The sequence below is a fragment of the Xyrauchen texanus genome, chromosome 10 (genome assembly GCF_025860055.1).
Source record: "Xyrauchen texanus isolate HMW12.3.18 chromosome 10, RBS_HiC_50CHRs, whole genome shotgun sequence".
Taxonomy (NCBI): domain Eukaryota; kingdom Metazoa; phylum Chordata; class Actinopteri; order Cypriniformes; family Catostomidae; genus Xyrauchen; species Xyrauchen texanus.
Genome location: NC_068285.1, coordinates 21,714,771 through 21,736,590, shown reverse-complemented (window position 1 = coordinate 21,736,590; position 21,820 = coordinate 21,714,771). Strand labels below are relative to the sequence as shown.

General features: G+C 39.7%; 1 protein-coding gene across 1 annotated transcript in view; it reads left to right on the top strand.

Annotated features, from left to right (window-relative positions):
• LOC127650898 (adenylyl cyclase-associated protein 2-like) overlaps positions 1–21,820 on the top strand; it is a 51,559-nt gene that overhangs the window by 5,124 nt on the left and 24,615 nt on the right. The window contains exons 2-3 of the mRNA XM_052136540.1: positions 6,333–6,463; positions 13,204–13,304. Of these exons, the coding sequence (XP_051992500.1) occupies positions 6,343–6,463; positions 13,204–13,304 (222 nt within the window). The 5' untranslated portion in view covers positions 6,333–6,342. The remainder of the gene's footprint in view (positions 1–6,332; positions 6,464–13,203; positions 13,305–21,820) is intronic.

Below are 21,820 nucleotides of genomic sequence, written 5' to 3'. Positions count from 1 at the left end.
TTTTACCCATTTTTACCTTATTATTTTACCTTAAAGACCCCATGAAATGGCTTGACGAGTAGTTTTCTTTCTTTTGTTGACGTATTTCCTATTGAAATAGGAAGTTGTGGTGGGACATTTTGAAAGGCTCATTCCTCTTTTTTTTTTTAAATAACCAATAGGCTTTAGGTACGTCACAGTCATTAACAATGATTTGCAACTTGCTGGTTGTTTGCAAGGGGAGGAACATTCTCGTTTTAGAGAGGATTTGATTGGACAAAAATTTGTGTAGTCAACAATGTTTTGGATGACTCACAATCAAAAACATTAGTATTTTTCAGAAGAGAAAGTCTGTGAATTTAAAATGTGTAAATGTGCTAAGACAGTTTTATTTTCTTTTAGGAATACATTAGTATACTTATTTAAAGCAAACAGACATGGACTGAAAGGTGCAAAAGTCCAATTATAAAGCTGTGTGTAAAGTGTGTAATTTTTGGAATTGCAAAAATAATGGCAAACCCTCATGATTTTTTTCTTTAGTTGAAAACCCAAGGAGATGTTAGGCAGAACAGTTTCAGTCACCATTCAGTTTCATTGTATGGGAAAAAGATGCAATTAAAGTGAATGGTGACTGAGGCTGTCGTTCAGTCTAACATCTCCTTTTGTGTTCCATGGAAGAAAGAATGTTATTTGGGTCTGCAATAGGGGTGAGTAAATGATAACAGAATTTTTTGGGGGGGGTGAACAGTCCCTTTAAGGGAGTCACTTCATTTATTGAATGCAGATGTCAATGTCTGTCATATCTGAACTGTGAATGAACAGAACTGTATTTTGAACTTCAAACAGGATGGACAACTGTGTTCTGCTGCTGTGTGAATGTGTCACAAGCTCAGGGTTTATTCTGCCTTTCTGAAAAAGCCAACTGAGTCCCAGGTTAGGCATTTGGCAGGGCCTAGAGAATTCTCTAGTCTATAGAGATAACAAGATGACGTGAGCGTTTCCACACTGGGTAACTATTAATTACTGCTGATGTGTGTCAGGGAGAGAGAGAGATGTTCTTTTAGTAGCTACATGTTAAATGCAGCTCTTTTGTTATCCGTGCTCTCTTCGATGTGCAGGTGAATGAATCAGTGCTTGCCTCCATGTGGTTGTGCTGTGCTGTTAGCTACTCAGTGCTATTTTATGATGTTGTATTGTGTGATGGTGCTCAAATTCTAATCCAGCTTGTCCAGTGTCGCTTGTAGGATGATGTGAGCTCTATAGAATTTCCTTGTACTCTGTTTGTCATGACAAAATTCATGAACTTAACTTAGATTTGATCATATATGGGGTTCAAAAGTCTTGAGTTCACTTGTGAAAATGCTTCGATTTAGCTTTTTCCAATTTTTTATACATTTTCTTTTCTTTACAAAACAGCATAAACACTTTAGTAAGGAGTTGAACTGAAAAATGTACATGAGTTTCAGAATTCCTTAGCATTTAGCTTTTATGGCAGCATGTACTTGAGCTGTCATGGACTCCATCAGGTTTTTGTGCAAAACCTGATGAGCCATGTGATCCCAGCATGATTTCAGAATGTTCCATAGTGTCTTCCATTGTTTCAATGGAGGAAAGCAAATCTGAGCTTTCATACTTGAGTTAACATGGTCAATTTCACAAATGTGTTTATTTGTTTATTGACCTAGAAATGCAGTTTTTTTTCATACATTTTATATAATAATTTTCAAATAAAAATAAGGTTTACATTTGAATTTTGAATTGCAAATTTCCAATGTGGACTTTTGAATCGATAAAGCACTGCACAATGCACTTTTATTACATGGTGCACACTGCTGGGTTGCTTATAACAGACTCTTTACTTTCACTCTTTTTCTCTTTCACTTCTTTTTAACCTGCCAATATTTTGAGTTGAAACCTTAATAATTAAGAAAGAATTGTACTGGAAATGATAGACAAGATTACCATTTCTTATTGAATAGAGACAAGGGCAGTTTTTAGAACAGCACCAGTTCATATGATCAGAGAGATGGTTCAATAGATGATATTATTGTTCAGTTATATAAATCATATTGGGTTATTAGATTCAATTTCTTTCCTGGCATAAGAAAGTAATTAATGACATTTTCTCTAAATATCTAGCTAATGAATGTACACTGGTAGCCAAAAGTTTGGAATAATGTATCGATTTTGCTGTTTCGGAATGAAATTGGTACTTTAATTCACTAAAGTGGCATTCATCTGATCACAATGTACATTCAGGACATTACTGATGTAAAAAACAGCACCATCACTATTTTTTTTATAAAATCTAGACAGGCCCCATTTCCAGCAGCCATCACTCAAACACCTTATCCTTGAGTAATCATGCTAAATTGCTAATTTGGTACTAGAAAATCCCCTGCCATTATATCAAACACCGTTAAAAGCCATATAGTTGTTAAATGAAGCTTAACATTGTGTTTGTGTTTGAGTTGCCACAGTATGCAATAGACTGGCATGTCCTAATGTCAATATTAGGTAAAAAATGGCAAAGAAAAGAAACAGCTTTCTCTAAAAACTCATCAGTCAATCATTGTTTTGAGGAATGAAGGCTATTCAATGAGGAAGATGTCTTCTCTAGGGTTGTGCCGATGGACGATATCATCGTCTATCGTGATGGCTGACCAACATCACGATGTAGAGCCACCATTGTGATGCCACGCCCCCTTTTGCGAGTCTTGCTAGTGTGACTCACTAGTCTCTTCTATAGTTAACCTAAAAACTTTGCAGGGATTGCTCTGTAAATTAAATTGAGAATATAACTAATGCATATATGCTATTTTAAATACTGTGGTATATGCCAGAGACGTGACGTGTTAGTCTGTGAAAATACCGTATCAGGCAGGCTACACAAATATTGATCTTGACATTGTTAGCTTCTTGTCTTTTTTTACATGTCTTACACTGTACATTTAGATTAAAATATTTTATGTTGTAGGCTACAAGAAAATAGCCTTTATTAATTAATTATTAGTAGTTGTAGTGTCTCAGAAAATCTTGCTCATTGTCACAGCTCTTGTACACTGAAGCGGCAGTTTAAGGGGGCTTTCACACTTGGTTCGATTGCCTGTTCCGAACCCAAGTTCGATTGCTCCCCCCTCCCCCCTGCCCCCGATTGACTGTGTTCACATTTTATATTTGTATCCGAACCGCGGTACGCTTGCGTCATCAAGCTGCAGCTGGTGCGTAATCATGTTGCTTGATAACCGCGAAATGAAAAGGCGTCAAAATTCAATGAATAGACTTGCTCGGTTCACATTTGTTCTTCTTTTTTTTAACCTTTGGTTTTGTTTTCAACATCAAGATACAGAAACACAGTTGCGTCTGTCTGCCGCAAAAATACTGAAATCGTTCAAAAGACAGCGGGCTGTCCGCTGAAAACAATTTTTGCGAAGGCAAGCAGAAATCATCTCTCTGCTTGCAGTGCGTGTGCGTCAATCCCGTTTTCGTCAAGGTAAGTGTATACACACACACGCACGCGCACGCACGAAAGTAAACTCTTTCCGCACATTTTGAAAGTGACGCGTGTGAGACTGACGACCACATTATACGTCATCAATAGCGGTTCACTTCCGCGGTTTGGTTCGATTGCGTTCATATCAGCAGCGAACCGTACTGGAGTTCACATGAACCGTACCCCAGACCACCTTTTTAAACAGACCCGAGTACGGTTCGCGGGTACGCACCCGAGTTCGGAAGACAGCGTTCACATCATCCAAACGAACCGAACTCTGACGTCATTCGAACCGGGGTGCGCACCAAAAGTGCTAGTGTGAAAGCCCCCTAAGATAAACCCAGACCAGCGAACGTCAAATAACTTTTGTCTGGTTAATACTTTTAAAGAAAAATTTCCTTGGCCATAAATTCATAATGTCAAATCAAATGAAAGAAACAAGGTGAATATGAATAACACACATTTATTAAAACATAGAAGAACAACAAATAAAGAACAAGAAAACGGAACAACACTCAGACCGAAACTCGGCATTAACATTTCACTTATAATTAGCAGCACAATTAACTTCAGCACAGGCTACAAAATAAATTATGTTATTGAAATATTGTAAAGTGGTCATATGAACTACACAAATGAACGTTAAAAAAAATAATATGCAAAATCGAATAGCTCCGCAACGGAGGGCGAAAAATGCGTAAAGAAATCTAATATCTTTCACCATAGACCATGTTTAAATTTCGATGTTTCTGGCCAGAAATACCAACATATTCACTTTATCTGGTTTTAATAAGCTGCAGATTGGAGTAACTACACTACCCACTGTGCTGAAGACCCGCTCTGATGGAGTACTGGTAGCACATATGCACAGATATTTCCGTGCTAATCTTGCCATGAACGGAAACCTTTTGTCATTCGTTTTCCACCAAGTCAGCGGGTCCTCTTCCCCATCAATGGCCATTTCCTGCAGGTACATGGTCATTTCTGCCTCGACCTTTTGCTCATCAGTGAGTAAAATAACGAAATTATAGTTTTTAAGTGGAAAATAGTATTTATGTAAAGAGATATATTAAAATAAATAGTGCACAACTCTTCTTAAGTGAAAGCTAAAAAAAATAAAAAATGCTTCACGTGTCGTGCAACCTACTGATAAAGCGTCGACGAGTCATTAGTTGGGTTAGTAAAATAACGAAATTATAATTTTTCATATAATTTTTGAAAATTATATGAAATTATAATCCCCCCCCACCGACGATATCATCGTCCATCGTCATGTTTTACTGTCAACATCGTCAACTGCCAATTTAGGGGACATCGCCCAACCCTAGTCTTCTCTGTAATGTACAGCATTGAAATTGCCTGTAATGACAAAAAGCTCAGTCCAATGATGATGTGAAACACCGCCCCAGACCATGACAGACCCTCAACCCCAAAATCGATCCCGCTCCAGAGTACAGGCCTCAGTGTAACGCTCATTCCTTGGACGATAAACTCGAATCCGACCATCACCCTGGTGAGACAAAACTGCAACTCATCAGTGAAGAACACTTTTGACAGCCCTGTCTGTTCCAGTAAAGGTGGGTTTGTACCCATAGGTGACGTTGTTGCCAGTGATGTCTGGTAAAGACCTGCCTTACAACAGGCCTACAAGCCCTCAGTCCAGCCACTCTCAGGCTATTGCAAACAGTCTGAGCACTGATGGAGGGATTGTGTGTTGCTGGTGTAACTCGGGCAGTTGTTCTTGCCATCCTGTACCTATCCCGTAGGTGTGATGTTCGGATACTGATCCTGTGCAGGTGTATCTTTCCATCCTTGCTCCCTGTAGCGCTGTCTTAGGTGTCTCACAGTACGGACATTGCAATTTTTTGCCCAGGCCACATCTGCATTCCTCATGCCTCCATGCAGCATGCCTAAGGCACGTTCACGAAGATGAGCAGGGACCCTGGGCATCGTTTCTTTTGGTGTTTTTCAGAGTCAGTAGAGAGGTCTCTTTGGTGTCCTAAATTTTTATAAGTGTGACCTTAATTGCCTACCGTCTGTAAGCTGTTAGTGTCTTAACAACCGTTCCACAGGTGCATGTTTATAAATTGTTTATGGTTCATTGAACAAGCATGGAAAACATTGTTTATACCCTTTACAATAAATATCTGTAAAGTTATTTGGATTTTTACAAAATTATCTTTAAAATACAGTGTCCTGTATTTTTGTCCAGTGAAAAAGGGATGTTTCTTTTTTTTTAGTTTAGATTAAGAATATTCTTTAAATAAATCCTTTACCCAAAAATGAACATTTTGTCATCGTTTACTCACCATCATTTTGTTCAAAATCCATATGACTTTCTTTTGTGGAGCACAAAAGGAGATATTAGGCAAAAGGACAGCCTCAGTCACCATTCACATTAAATGTATGGAAAATATATGCAATGTAAGTGAAAGGTGACTGAAGCTGTCATTCTCTTTCATTCTGCCTAACATCTAATTTGTGTTCCACGGCAGAAAAAACGTCATGTGGGTTTGAAACAAAATTAGGTTGTGTGAAACATGTTTGGTTGAACTATCCTTTTATGTAAACAAAAAGTATTGTTTGCAAGTATTGTTTTTTTTTTTTGTAAACCTTACCTCACCTTCACCTTAAAGAATTCACTAAAAATTTAATAAAACTTTCTTTAAAAGTTTTATTGCCATGTATCTCTGGGTTACACACTGTTGTGTTTGTGACCGTTACAGAAAACTAAAAGCGGAAACTGTTCTATTGAACGGGCTGGTACTCAGGTCATGAATTCCCAACAAATCTAACAGCTTTCATGGGCCATAACGCCCAATTAGCACAGACCAAGAGTTTGATCTCTCTGTTTTCACAGGACTGTTGCTATGGAAGCACTGGTTGAGCGACTGGAGCAGGCTGTGATTCATCTGGAGGCCGTGGCCATCAAATTGCAGAACTATCCTGTGGGCTTAGTCAATGGTGACATCAACAGCATAATGAATGGAGGTACCATAAGTACATTAATAAAAAGCAGAGATTACAACCTTGAGTCTGTTTACAGTCAAAATGGATAATGTGCACCTTGTAAGCCGATCACATAATAACCCTTACGTCATTGAAACACTTGAGTTTAATGACAGTCAGTCACTGTTCATGGATACCATAGCAATTTGTTTGTAGTACTGTAAATGTGTTTGAGCAGAGTTTGTAATCTTCCTCTGAGGGAGGGTCTCTGACAAAAAGCTTTTCTCAATGGAATTACAAGATTTATGAACTAGAGCTAATAAGTTAATAATCACTAAGTGAAATGTAGAGCACACAAACATGGCAGCTGCTGCTATCTGATCTACAGTGAGGAAAATAAGTATTTGAACACCCTGCTATTTTGCAAGTTCTCCCACTTAGAAATCATGGAGGGGTCTGAAATTGTCATCGTAGGTGCATGTCCACTGTGAGAGACAAAATCTAAAAAAAAAAATCCAGAAATCACAATGTATGATTTTTTAACTATTTATTTGTATGATACAGCTGCAAATAAGTATTTGAACACCTGAGAAAATCAATGTTAATATTTGGTACAGTAGCCTTTGTTTGCAATTAAACGTTTCCTGTAGATTTTCAACAGGTTTGCACACACTGCAGGAGGGATTTTGGCCCACTCCTCCACACAGATCTTCTCTAGATCAGTCAGGTTTCTGGGCTGTCGCTGAGAAACACGGAGTTTGAGCTCCCTCCAAAGATTCTCTATTGGGTTTAGGTCTGGAGACTGGCTAGGCCACGCCAGAACCTTGATATGCTTCTTACAGAGCCACTCCTTGGTTATCCTGGCTGTGCGCTTGGGTCATTGTCATGTTGGAAGAACCAGCCTCGACCCATCTTCAATGCTCTAACTGAGGGAAGGAGGTTGTTCCCCAAAATCTCGCAATACATGGCCCCTGTCATCCTCTCCTTAATACAGTGCAGTCAGCCCTGTCCCATGTGCAGAAAAACACCCCAAAGCATGATGCTACCACCCCCATGCTTCACAGTAGGGATGGTGTTCTTGGGATGGTACTCATCATTCTTCTTCCTCCAAACACGGTTAGTGGAATTATGACCAAAAAGTTCTATTTTGGTCTCATCTGACTACATGACTTTCTCCCATGACTCCTCTGGATCATCCAAATGGTCATTGGCAAACTTAAGACGGGCCTTGACATGTGCTGGTTTAAGCAGGGGAACCTTCCGTGCCATGCATGATTTCAAACCATGACGTCTTCGTGTATTACCAACAGTAACCTTGGAAACGGTGGTCCCAGCTCTTTTCAGGTCATTGACCAGCTCCTCCCGTGTAGTTCTGGGCTGATTTCTCACCTTTCTTAGGATCATTGAGACCCCACGAGGTGAGATCTTGCATGGAGCCCCAGTCCGAGGGAGATTGACAGTCATGTTTAGCTTCTTCCATTTTCTAATGATTGCTCCAACAGTGGACCTTTTTTCACCAAGCTGCTTGGCAATTTCCCCGTAGCCCTTTCCAGCCTTCTGGAGGTGTACAATTTTGTCTCTAGTGTCTTTGGACAGCTCTTTGGTCTTGGCCATGTTAGTAGTTGGATTCTTACTGATTGTATGGGGTGGACAGGTGTCTTTATGCACCTAATGACCTCAAATAGGTGCATCTAATTTAGGATAATAAATGGAGTGGAGGTGGACATTTTAAAGGCAGACTAACAGGTCTTTGAGGGTCAGAATTCTAGCTGATAGACAGGTGTTCAAATACTTATTTGCAGCTGTATCATACAAATAAATAGTTAAAGAATCATACATTGTGATTTCTGGATTTTTTTTTTTAGATTATGTCTCTCACAGTGGACATGCACCTACGATGACAATTTCAGACCCCTCCATGATTTCCAAGTGGGAGAACTTGCAAAATAGCAGGGTGTTCAAATACTTATTTTCCTCACTGTATATACTATAAGATTATTTTTTATTTACTGTACAAGGTCTTTCCTGAAAAAATGGTGTTCTGGTCTTATTTAATGAATGAATTGAGAATTGTTTGTAACTGAACAGATTATCACAGGGAGAAGACCTGTGACATTTAGGAATTTCTTTCTTCATGGGAATAGAATTCTCTTAGAAGAAAAGCAACATTAGCCTCTGGAAAATACCAACAGATAATTGCACATTTACTCAGATATGGGTGACTATTAAAGGCATTGTTCATGCAAAAATGAAAATTCTCTCATTATTTACTCACCGTCATGCCATCGCAGATGTGTATGACTTTCTTTCTTCTGCAAAACTTTTAAGATTTTAAAAAGAATATTTCATATCTGTAGGTCCATACAATGCAAGTGAATGCTGACTAGAACTTTAAAGGTCAAAAAGTCAGTATAAATGTAATCCATATGACTCCAGTGGTTAAATCCATATCTTCAGAAGTAACATGATAGGTGTGGGTGAGAAACAGATCAATATAGAATACATTTTTTAACTACTCTTTCACTTTCAACCACCTACTGGTTGGTGCTGGGCAAAGGTGGAGAATATTGATCTGTTTCTGACCCACACATACAGGGTTCCCACAGATCCTTTAAAAGTCTTAAATTGTCTTAAATTCCATTTTCCAAAGTTTAAGGTCATAAAAAGTCTTAAATGTCTAAATGATGCATTTCTGAAGCTCAGTCCCTTCCTGAAGATGACCGTTCCTCTGCCGTGCTCCGGTGAGCTAAAATAGTAAAATATTTCCATACCTGCATTAATTGGACCATCTTTTTCAAGATGCCATTGCGTAAGTGTATGTGTGGGAATATATGTGTATACCTGTTCCCACGTCTGACGGTCACAAGAGCTGTGCATTCTGTCTGGCCCACGCAGCTCTGGTTGAGGCTGAATGCACACACTGACCTGGCCCATTTTTTCCCGAGGTCCACGTTGAACTCTCAAATCGTGGAGTTCACCATACTCGACAACTGCATCCCTCCAATACAGCAGCTTTCACATCCGTCGTCCTCGGAGACCAAATGGGATATTGCTCGCTTCCCCCTGTTGAACAGACAGTAGCAGCTCACTTATGTCCCTTGACTCAAACTGGCCTGCAATCCCGACCACTACCCCATCTAAGTCATGCTGGCTTACTTCGATACTAGCGGGACGCGCCTATAATACAGCTGGGCAAGCTGGTACCACCTTGCACACGATGGCAGTGCTCCAGGTCTGCCAGGCCAAAATGCTTAAAAAAAGGATGAATCCGGTCCCGACCTGAACATATTCAAAGAACTTCGCGTCATGATCGATCTGGCGCTAAGAGCAACAAAGGCCTCCGCCAGAGCAATTGGGTGCTCCATGGGAAATCTGGTTGTCCTAGACCGACACCTTTGGCTGACACGGACTGACTTTATGCGCATCCGTGGGAAATCCCACTAAGACGAGACCTTCTTTTTCAGGCTTGCTGCTCAATTTGGCATCCACGGGCAGAGTTATGGAATCTACATGTGTGGCCATTGAGCGGGTCACGTTGGGTGATGAAGGCCTCTCACAGGCAATAAAGAATAACATTTTGCACGCTAGACCCCCATCTACGAGATGGCTCTATGCCTACAAATGGAATGTGTTTGTGAAATGGTGCAAAACGCTCCCATTAATTGCCCTATTTCTGTCATTTTTTATTTTTTACAGGAGCGCTTAAATGCAGGTCTTACTCCATCTACACTGAAAGTATATGAAGCCACTATTTTGGCAAATCATACAGCTGTAGGTAACATGCCAATAGGTAGACACTGTTCTGTGGTCAGCTTTCTAAGAGGCGTGAGGTGATTGAATCCTCCGCAACAAGCTACAATCCCTACTTACCTGGTCTTGGTGCTGAACATGCTGACTAAAGCCCCCTTTATTGATCTTTCCTTTAAATTAGCTATCTTACCCTGGTGTCCGTTAAGAGGGTGAGTGATCTACAGGTATTTTCAATGCACAGCTCCTGTTTGGAATTCGGTCAGAGCAAATCTAAAGCCACGCTGAGACCGGAAAAAGGTTATATTCCCAAAGTGCTCTCTACACTCTTTAAGGCACATGTAGTCACTTTAGAAGTCTTTTACCCCCCCCCTCCCTTTCAGTCAGAAGAGCAACGCTCCCTCCATATGCTCTGTCCAGTCAGAGCGCTACAAACCTATGTGTCCTGCACGAGCCAATTCAGACAAACTGACCAACTTTTTGTCTGTTTCGGAGGTCGCTCGAAAGGCATGCCAGTCTCAAAGCAGAGACTCACATTGGATTGTCAATGCTATAACACTGGTGTACAAATCTCCTATTGGCATTAAGGCACACTCAACGATAGGTATTGCCGCCTCTTGGGTGTGTTTCCATACAAGAAATCTGCCTGGCGGTGGGTTGGCTTCGCTCAGCACCTTTGCACGATTTTACAACCTTGACGTGTATTCGGTGGCTTCACCAATATTGTCTGTGCAGCAGGATTAATTCATTGTGTTCTAAGGTCCGCTTCGAGAACTCGATGGATTCACTTCGCTCACGTTCCGCACGTGCCTGTGCTCTCCTAGGTCCGCTTAGCATTTTCTATTCAACAAAGCAATACTCTGCCCTTCATGATAAGCACCATCATACTTCATTTATACTGCCTAATTACACTACATGCATACCTCTCATGTCTTGGCTCTGCTTTAGACATTCGAATGTAAAGTGGTGCCACACTTAGGCCACACCACTTATATTTACTGTGTTTCCTGCACAAATACATTAATATACTTGTGTCTCAGTCATGCCTTAGACACTCATTCTCTGTTTAAAAGATAGATATGTGCTGTGTTTCTCTTAGTGAAACTCTGTTTCACTACCAGACTGTGCACCTTGCTGTGCTCTACCAGGTCCACTTGGAGCCCTCTTAAAGGCAAAGCATCCTGCTACTGAGCGATGCCAATCGTTATGTGTTACATGTTATTTGTCCAGTGAACATCTCCGGTTACATATGTAAGTTTGGTTGCCTGAGATGTAGGGAACGAGACATCGAGTAGCTAGCCGCGCTACCGCAAGTCACTATCAGGCGGCTCAGCCACCATTTTCTGTTGATAAATTCTGACTGATGCCGTTATGCCGCCTGCTTATATAGAAAGCTGAGAGCCACGCACTCAATGTCATTGGCTGAGCGGGCAAGAATGCCATTGGCTCAATTCAGTTAATCTGAATTGGTGTGATCCAATAGGAGTTCAGAAATTTGAGAAAAGGAGTTTTTCCCATAAGCGTCAGCGACGCGATGTCTCATTCCCTATATCTCAGCGAACATCTAATTTTTATTTAATCTTGACTTTATTTAGATATGTGCCCTTGTGGTAATCTAAAAGTAATTAAAAGTAATCTGATTACATTACTTTAAGATTGCTGTGATTGTATTACGTTACTGATTACATTTATTGTTAAGTAATCTGTAACAGATTACATTTAAAAATTAACCACTTCCAACCCCTGGTTTTTATATCCAATTTCTTTGAGCAGTGAAGCACAAGCATGTCAAAGGGTCTCTGGTGTATTAAAAGTTCTTTTAAGTTTAAAGTTCCATGCTATTAATCAAATATTGATTAATAACAAATTTTTACTTTTGCCAGATTAACTGGCCTTCTTTCAACATATTGAATCGGCACAATCCAATACCGGTCGACCTCTAATCTATTTATGTAATGGTACCTAAACTAATTTTAATTTGATATATATATGTGGAAAACATGTCTTGAGTATTTTAAACTTGCATACAGCCTACCCTGTTTTAGTGATGAGCATTGTTAATGCCATGTTGACTGTGTGCCCCTGCCTGTTTAAGTATGATTTTGTGATCATTTATTTTGAGATTGTGTTGGTTTGGGGATACAGTATTAATTTTATTTGTCCAGGTCTTGAATTAGTCTTAAAATTGTATTTTAAAATCCCTGCAGCAACCCTGAACTATCAATTAACTAACTAACTTGCTTAAGAAGATATGGATTTAAACACTGGAGTCTTATGGATTACTTTTATGGCTTCTTTATGTCATTATTGGAGCTTCAAAGTTCTGGTCACCATTCTCTTGCTATGGGCCTACAGAGCTGAGATATTCTTCTAAAAATCTTCATTTGTTTTCTGCAGAAACAAAAAAGACACACACATCTGGAATGGCATGAGGGTGAGAAAATGATGAGAGAATTTTCATTTTTGAAAATGAACTATCCCTTTAATGCCATTTTATAACATCTTCCACAACAAAGTGTTGTTTAGGGGAGATTATTTATGAATTTTTTGGGGGGTGCTAGCTGTCACACATGGAAATTGTCAAAAGGGCTATATAGTGTAACGATAAGTTCGAGTCAAAAGTCTAGCAGGGTTTTTTTTTTTGGTTGGTTTCAAACACCTCAAAATCCTCTTAAATTATATTATATCCTATAAACCAAATTCCAACATCATGCTATTTTTGTCAACAAGTGTTCTCAAGACATGAGTACATTTCATATATGTCAGCCAATTTGTCATTGTGTTTAAATTTACACAATGTATTTATTACTATATTTGTTGGCCAAAATAATGGTTTCATGTGTTATTTTGCATTTCATCATAGTTTTATCTTTTACATTTTTCTGAATAGCCTAGATGCTTATACACATATCGACTTTCAAAAATAAAGCTACCCTGAGAAATATTCACTGGAGTAAAAAGTGTGAAAACTTGCCCCGGTCTTACTCTATTCAGCAATGCCACAGTTGTACATTACTCCTTTGTGGTTCTCTCAGGTGAATCCCTGTGCATGGAGGCCTTTGACCAGTTGCTAAATGGCCCAGTGTCTGAATACATGAAGACCAGCACAGCTATTGGTGGAGATGTGGTAAAACATGTAAGTGTGTGTACTTGTGAATTTATATGTCAATGTATATTTTATAGATAGATAGAAATGCAGATGGGATTAGAAGAGAAGGTGTAGATGTAGTCAGTATAAAACAAATAACAGTGCAGTCATTTTAATGCCCTTAGTTTATAGTACCAAATGACTACACATACTGACAGTGGTCCTACAGTACAGCAACTGCTGCTTTCCAGGTTCACATAACTCTGCTATATTTGACAATATTGCTACTATGACTATGCTGCCTTTTTATTCACCCATAAAAATTGTATTCTGTCATTGTTTAATCACTCTTATGTTATGCAGAATGTTAGCCTCAGACACCATTCACTTTTAATGTATGGAAAAAATATGCAATGAATATGAAAGGTGGCTAATTAATCCTCGCTGTGTATTGTAGCATGATTAATCCACTACGTAGTCGATTTACGTGATGTATTGGATGTTTTTAATGTGCATGCGAGATGCATATTATATCAGATTCTTTTTACAACTTATTACACATATGATATTATTTAGTGTTATCTGTATGGAATTTACCTTATTCACAACTTTGTTTGACAGGCAATGTTAGTGGCTAATGAAATGTTAGGAGTTTAACTACCACTAGACATCTGTGTCTGTATAAGCTTTAATGTTTAAATTCATCCATATAACAAATGTTATTTTCTGTCTGGCAGCTTCAAAGTTTGGTGCTCATTTAAATACTGCATATGTACTTTGTTTTGTATTTTATCTCCACAAGACTGCTCTACATGTGCCATATTGTAATCAACCACTGCAGGATACATACATGTAAAGACAAACATGTACTTTTTTCTCATTTAGTCATAGTTTACATGTATTGTCCATAATCCACATATTATAGAATAAAACATTTTATACTCTGTCAGGTATATAACTGAGAGACTGAGTAATATATAGCCTTTATTTGATTCATACATATACTGTTTTGTTATTACATGCCTACGACTGCTTCCACACATCTATAAAACAACTTGTCTCTGTAAGACAAGAGCATAATTATATAGATAAATAGATATATATACTGATATATATTTTCAGTCTCTAAACCATACATTTCGGACAGCACAACAAGTAAATCAAATAAGCAAATATAAACAATTAAATTGTTTTCCTTTTTGGTGGATTTATAAGCATATAAATCATAGCAAGCATACAGCTAATGAACAGAAAAGTGTACATTTAATTTCAGCTCTGCTTCTGCATTAAAACCCTGCAGCATCAAATCTGTCTTCAGATTTCCCCAACTACATTTCCCATAATGCAATACCCTCATCATTGTCATCTGTTTCCAATTCTCCTTGAACTTGAACATTCATCATACCACAGCTCTTCCAGAAGTGGAGAATCTTCCCTTTGTGGAATACATCCAAGCCACACTTTCCATCCATCACCCCTCGCAATTGTCCAGATCCAAGGTAACTCCTTTCCATACATTCCCCCTAAATAAATTTTTTTGGGGGGGGGCTCACCCACTCCAAGCTCCTTTGGTCGATTCCAAGCCGCAGTCTGCAATAGCGACCACAGAGATGGCATTTTTCCCATACACTGTGAATTATGGTGGAACCCTTGGCCATAACCAGCGCCCATGGAGGTTGTTCCCCGGTCTCTGCCAGTGCTCACGACCATTGAGGTCGTTCCACAGTCGCTGCCAGCGCTCACGTCCATGGAGGTCGTTCCCCGGTCGATGCCAGCGCTCACGACCATGGAGGTCTTTCCCCATTCGCTGCCAGAGCTCATGACCATGGAGGTCGTTCCCCGGTCGCTGCCAGTGCTTACGACCATGAAGGTTGTTCCACGGTCGCTGCCAGCACTCACGACCACGGAGGACATTCCCCTGTTGCTGCCAGCGCTCACGACCACGGAGGCCATTCCCCGGTCACTGCTAGCACTCATGAACATGGAGGTCATTCCCCAGTCACTGGCAGAGCTCACGAGTTTCTCCCTGCGCTCCAAGCTCCATGCCTTCCGCGGCTCCTTGCTCCGAGCCTTCCACAGCCCCTGTCTTCGAGCCTTCCGTGGCCTCGTCCCTCGAGCCTTCCATGGCTCCGCCTCCCTTTGCTCCACCCCTCAAGCCTTCCATGGCTCTACCTTCCCTAGCTCTGCCTACCATGATTCAGCCTTCCATGGCTCCGCCCCTCGAGCCTTCCACGGCTCCACCCCTCGAGCATCTCAAGGTTCTGCATTCCATGGATTCATTCCACGGCTCCGCCAGCTTTCGTCAAGCCTTCCAAGCTCCGCCTGCCTTTGGCGAGCCTCTCTCGGGTCAACCTGCTTCTGTCGACCCTTCCATGGCTCCGCCCTCTGTGTCTCCCTCTACTCCGCCCTCAATCCCTGGACCTCCACCTCCTACGGTTCAGCCCGCTCCGCCACTATCTCCACCACCTGAGTCTTAAATCCTCCCTCCTTCTGTGGCTCCGTCTCCAGACCCATCTCCGGCTCCTCCATTGGGATCTCAAGTCCCTACTCCTGTTGCTCCACCTCTGGATCCACCTATGGCTCTGCTCCCTATGTTTCCACCTCCTGCAGCCAAACCGCCGGACCCCGTTCCCTGCACTGTGGCCGCTTCCCAGGCCCCCTGGCCTAGTCTCTGCCATGTGGCTACCTCCCAGGCCCCTTGTCCCAGTCTCTGCCATGCAGTCCCCTCCCAGGCCTCCTCCCGATTCTATCCCAGCCCTGAGGCCGCCCCCCAAACCTCCTGACCCAGTCCTTGCCCTGGGGTGTCCTCCCTGGCCACCTGATTGTCTTCCTGGATCCTTCCCCTCTTTCTGCATCATCCTACCCTCCTCATCCATCTTTGGGGTGCCAGGAGTCACCCATTAAAGGGTGTGTGTTTTCAATTCTCCTCACCTGTCCTCCATTCCCTCATTAGCACCTGTGTATAAATACCCTCTAGTTTTTTCCATTCCTTTGTCAGTTCTTGAATTGTTACTAGTTGGTTATGTATTGTTATGTTGAGTTGTTACTTTGTAGTGTTCCACTCTAGATTGATTCCTTGTATGCCATTTGTCCCACTCCTGCATCTACCATTAAAAGACTGAAAAGTTACTCCCACGTCTCCTCTTTTCCTCTTCATGTACCAACGTGACAGCTACGTACTGTACATGCTAAATAAAACATTTGCATTAAAAACATTCAGTATATCATGTCTTCAAACTTTCTGCACATTCTCATTAAAGCATCCAATACGACACAAACATCCCTTTTGTATTGGATTAAATCCACCACGTCATCACGCTACAATCTGCAGCAAAGAAAAGGAATTTTAATATTCGGGTGAACCATCTATTTGTATAAGAATAAAGGGGAAACAATATTCAATTCTATAAGTGAAGTCCAAGGTTCATGGGGACCAGGGTTCAAGTCTGGCTTGTGCTCCCCATCTTTTAATTCATACTGTCCCAAAGGCCCTGAACTGAAAGCTATTGGCCACCAACTCCATCAGAATGTTGTGTGGGGTGCAGCAGGCACTCCACATCAGCCCTCACAATTCATCATTTGTCTGTGTGTGCTTTTGTCCTGTCTGTCCTAACACAAGGTACTTTTTGTGTTGACACTGGGATGACAGCCTGTAAACAAGGACTGAAATGTTGGGGTGTCTTTTTGACTGACAGTACAAAATGACCTATAGGGCTTACAGTACATTTCATGGAAAGTCACTACCTATTGGTAACTAAAGAGCTGCTTTAGAAATTAGGCATTGGACAATGTCCTTAGTGTACACAGAGGCACAGAGGGTCGTTCTAGTGTGGAATGTAATATTATGAGAAGAGGGAGAGGGAAGGGGTGAATAAAAAGAAGAAATTAAGTGGGAGAGAGAGTGATGTATGTGTCCTCTTTGTTAACACTGGAATTCTCCTGTAGCTCTCTTAGTCACAGAGGAAACATTTCCCTTTTGGTCTAATAAGAGATGAAAAATGGCTTTATGGTCATGAGTGTGTCTTTGGCTCTGTGAAAACAGAGACTTTTACTGTATATTAGAGCTTATCATGTCCTATAGACCTGTGTGCCTGTGTTTTTGTGCTCTTGTTTGTCTATCCTTATTTACTTATTTTTTGGGATAAATCACATGTCACATGTAAAAAGACCAAAAGGTGTTTGTAAAAGTTAGGATTAGAATGTATGTTAATATTCAAATTAATTTAAATATTTTAAAATGGCTTAATTTAAAAATGATTTGTTTAATTTATGTGCCACTAGCAGCACCAAGCATCATTGCAAATACATTTAATACATTTATTTAATAATATAATATAATAAATAAATGTATATACATTAAATAAACAACATTTAATTTATTAATTTATCATTTCATATTTTCTAACATTACAGCAAAACTAATCAAAGCACTCACAGCGCACTCCTATCTAATTAGGTGCTAAGACTTGTATATCAATATGAAAATGCAAAATTTTAATTATCTGTCTGTTGGGTGCATCACGCTTATGCCATCTTGGCAGTATGCCATCTTGGCAGCATGACCTTGCGTCAGTAGTTTTTCTGTCTCTCGCAAACACTGGTGCACCTCATGTCCCGCTCGCGTTGCGTTGCGTGCAAGGGTCGTGAGATGTCTTCATGTTATGCTGGGGTTCTGTCACTTCAGTCGAAGGTGTCATTTGTGTGTGTGGCCGAACACTCGCACATGTGTCCTGTCTTGTTTTTGTAGTCTATTGCGTGCATCGTGTGGCATTTGCCTCACGATGTACACTCATGTTTTGTTTAGTGTGAAAATGCGTGGCATCGCATTGTTTGCCATTGCTATGCATTTTCTCGCTTTGTTTGTCAGTTGGCATGGGCATATATTGCCTTATTAACTTGGCGATGTGCGCTCATGCCATTCGGGTGCATTTTATTTATCTATTGCCACATGTTTCTCTGCCCTTGTTTGCTTATTATTAGTTAATTTGCCTCACCTGTCCCCTGTTAACCCATTTGATTTCTCCCTATTTTTGTCTCTTCCTGTTTGCTGTCCGGTGCCTTGTTTCCAGTCTTGTGCTTCCAGTCGATCTTGCTTCCAGTCCCAGTCCTGTTCGGTCCATAGACTGTAAAAAAAAGATGGACGATGCCCCTTCGCTCTTTTCCATTGGTGAGAACTGAAGCCGCCAGTGTCCCGATATGGCGCTGACATCTTGGGACTTAAGTCTGCGCAGTTGCGATTTCGGGACCAGACCTGCGCAGTAGTGAGCAGGAAGTAAAGCCGCGAAATCAATGCCCCGCCCTCACTCTCGCTGAATCAATTGCAAGCACACGCCCCTGCACTTTTCTTAAGTGGCCTCTGTCTGCTCCGTTCCTCTCCAATTTTGATGTCTGCTGATTGCAGTACCTCGTTAATATAAGGTAAATACAACTACTAACCACATAGTCATATGGGAGTCCTCTGAAGATCCCGAAAAAAAAGTCAGTTGGTGCTTCAGTGACTACTTCGCTCAGAGAACCTGTCAATCACAGCTGTCAATCATGATGTCACAGCACCGTTTTTATAGCATCAAATAACTAACTAAAAACAAACTTATTTTGAAAACAAACACTTGAAATTACATCAGCGTGATAGAAACTACAGTAAATGACAGAAACTATCTTTGGAAAAAAGATATGTGAAGTGTTATTTAATTGATTAGTTGGTCTCACGTCCCGCTGAATAACATGGGGAGGCGGGGTTTATGACCTATACTAGGACCAGTCACCGGGGGGCGATCAAGACGTTTTGGCTTCACTTTTGAGGGCTTGTACGGCACACTTGGTTCTGTCCGGTGTGTCCTGGTTCCCCATTACCCTCTGCCTCAGCCCTGGATTATATTTCCTTTGTTTTTTCCCCTTTGTTAGTTTATGTTTATTGTTTTTCCCCTTTGTGGGTGTTTTGGTTTGCTTTTAGCCCTTTTGGTTTGTGTTAATAAATGTATTTATTTTAACTCTGTGTTTGGGTCCTTAGCCTCTCTTTTTCCTGACAAACTATGGTTAATAAGCTGAGGATGCGTGTGGTCATGTAAATGCAATAATCGACGTTCCTTTATCGGTGTAATGTCATACATGGCATAAGAATAAACTGATCGACATGGGAATATTTTTGCCCTTTAAGGCAATTTAGTGTTGCATGTAAACCTTAACCGGCATTCTTACTGGCGTTTCCAAATTATGCTCATTGTGCGCATGCCTCTACAGTTTGACATCAACAGCGGAGAATAATGTGATTAATTCAGATGTCACATGAACATGGATTTCTTGCTTTGTCAGATTTTTTAGGCAAGCTGATTTTTGGGCATATTGGTGTGCAGATAAACAGACTCAATGTTTATACTCCTCAGGAGTCAACCTGTTGTACGAATGGCTTGCTTTAGTTGTCTCTGTACATTTAACTGGTTTAGGAGAAAGTATTTTAACATCAAAAACACTGGGTCAACATCCTTGAACTGTGCAGGTGTGGCAGCACATTCATTTTGTTTAATGCAATGATATGATTCCTATTATAAAATATTTTTGATGAGCTCTAAAAAAAAACATCACATAAAATATCTACCTCTCTTCTGCTTCACACTGCTGATCTGAAATGCTGTCCGATTCTTGTAGATCTGACCTTTTGAACCTGAAAGTGTGGGAATTAAATAATTCCTGTAAAGTTTCTTTACCTCGAAAGGCAACATTCACCAATCTAGGTTTCTCATCAGTGCTGAAAGAGACATTCTGGAACAGTGGTCTATCTTTTACAATCAGCTCCTTTTAAGGAAAAACTGACCTTCCATATTGCTTTCCCCATGTTGTGCAAGAGGAAGTATTTTCCTAAATGTGGGATTTCCCTCAATGTGCTTATGTGAGTGTAAGCAAATAGTGCAGCAAAGGATTCCATTCTAAGAGAATTTACTAATGTTGAATGTGGGAAAATTGTGATTAACAGGGTTCCCACGGTCGTTAAAAACCTGGAAATCTCATTTCCAGGCCTGGAAACGTCATGGAAATTTCAGGATACTTTTTTCTAGTTACACTAGAAATAAATACAAAAATAATTTCCTTACTCATCATTTTTGTCTTAATTTTCAGTAAAATATATAAATATTCTTAAAAAATATACATTTACTTGAAGTAAAATGACATAAGATTTTCAGTCTTGCTTTAAGATAAACAAAAAATGGGTGTGTGTATGCTTATCCCTTGTGCATCAATTAAAAAAAGTTACACATAGGTTCATTATGGACAAAAATGTCCATGTCCAAAAACTGTCATACAAATATTATAGATTTATATTTTGTTCCACTTTCACTGACATAATTTTTTTAACCAGCATCAGCTCTAATCATAATGACCAAACATTCATTCATTTTTAGAATTTTAACCCTTTAAACGCTGGTTTGTTTACAGAATGCCACTGTTGTTTTTTTAGGAAAAAATGAAAAATAGTAATTATTTTCAATTTAATAGATGCTAAGCAGAATTTTTTTTCTTTGATTATTAGAGCCTCAGATATGTCAATGATTAACAACAACTTTCATTTTGATGCTTTCATATTTTTTATGCAGTATCAGATTTAAAAAAAAGCTACCACTCAGGTCCATAATGGACAAAAATGGCCATGTCAAAAAAGTGTCATAAAAATATTATAGAATAATATTTTTTTCTACTTTCACTGACTTATATTTTAACCAGCATCAGTTCTAATCATAATTACCAAACATTCATTTATTTTCAGAATTTTAACACTTTAAACGCCGGTTTGTTTACATAATGCCACTGTTGTTTTTTATAAAAAATATAATAATTATAATTATTTTCAATTTAATAAATGCTAAACAGAATTTTTTTTTATTTTTATTATTAGAGCCTCAGACACATACAAACCACACTCTGAAATCCATACCAACACACTCACACAATTATATATTCATAATGTATCTAATTGGCTCTATAATATGCATAAGCCAAAAACAGCAGAAAACAACAACAAAAGCGATGATATGCCAAACCTGAAAAAATGGCACGATCTGGTAAAACATATTTAAAATGTAAATTTTGAAGCCTTGCCAACATAATGAAAGCATGTTAAACAAGACTGCATAATTTTATAGTTAAATGGCACTGGGATTAAAAATCGCAGTTTTAATGGGTTTCAATGTGCCATTTTTGTCCAAAACGACGCTAAGAGGGATTATTTTGTGTAACTAGTGCAAAAAATATTTTTTTAAAGAAAATAGGGTGAAATATTAAAATTCCAATAAAAATTCACACCTGTGGACAATTTTATGCAGTTAGCATTAACACAGACAAAGTTATCAAAAAAACAAAACTGAAAAAGCCAAAAATGTCCACAAGGATGCACAAGGGTTAAAAAAAAAAATAAAACTTTATTTGCCAATAGGGTATGAAAAAATGTTCAAAAGAATTCAATGGGAAAACAAGGTTATTTTTCTTAATGATGTTCCAAATAAGGAGCTTGTTCATCTAGGCCTGCCAATCTTATCCCAATTATACATAAGCAGCTGCTTCCATCTCCCCTG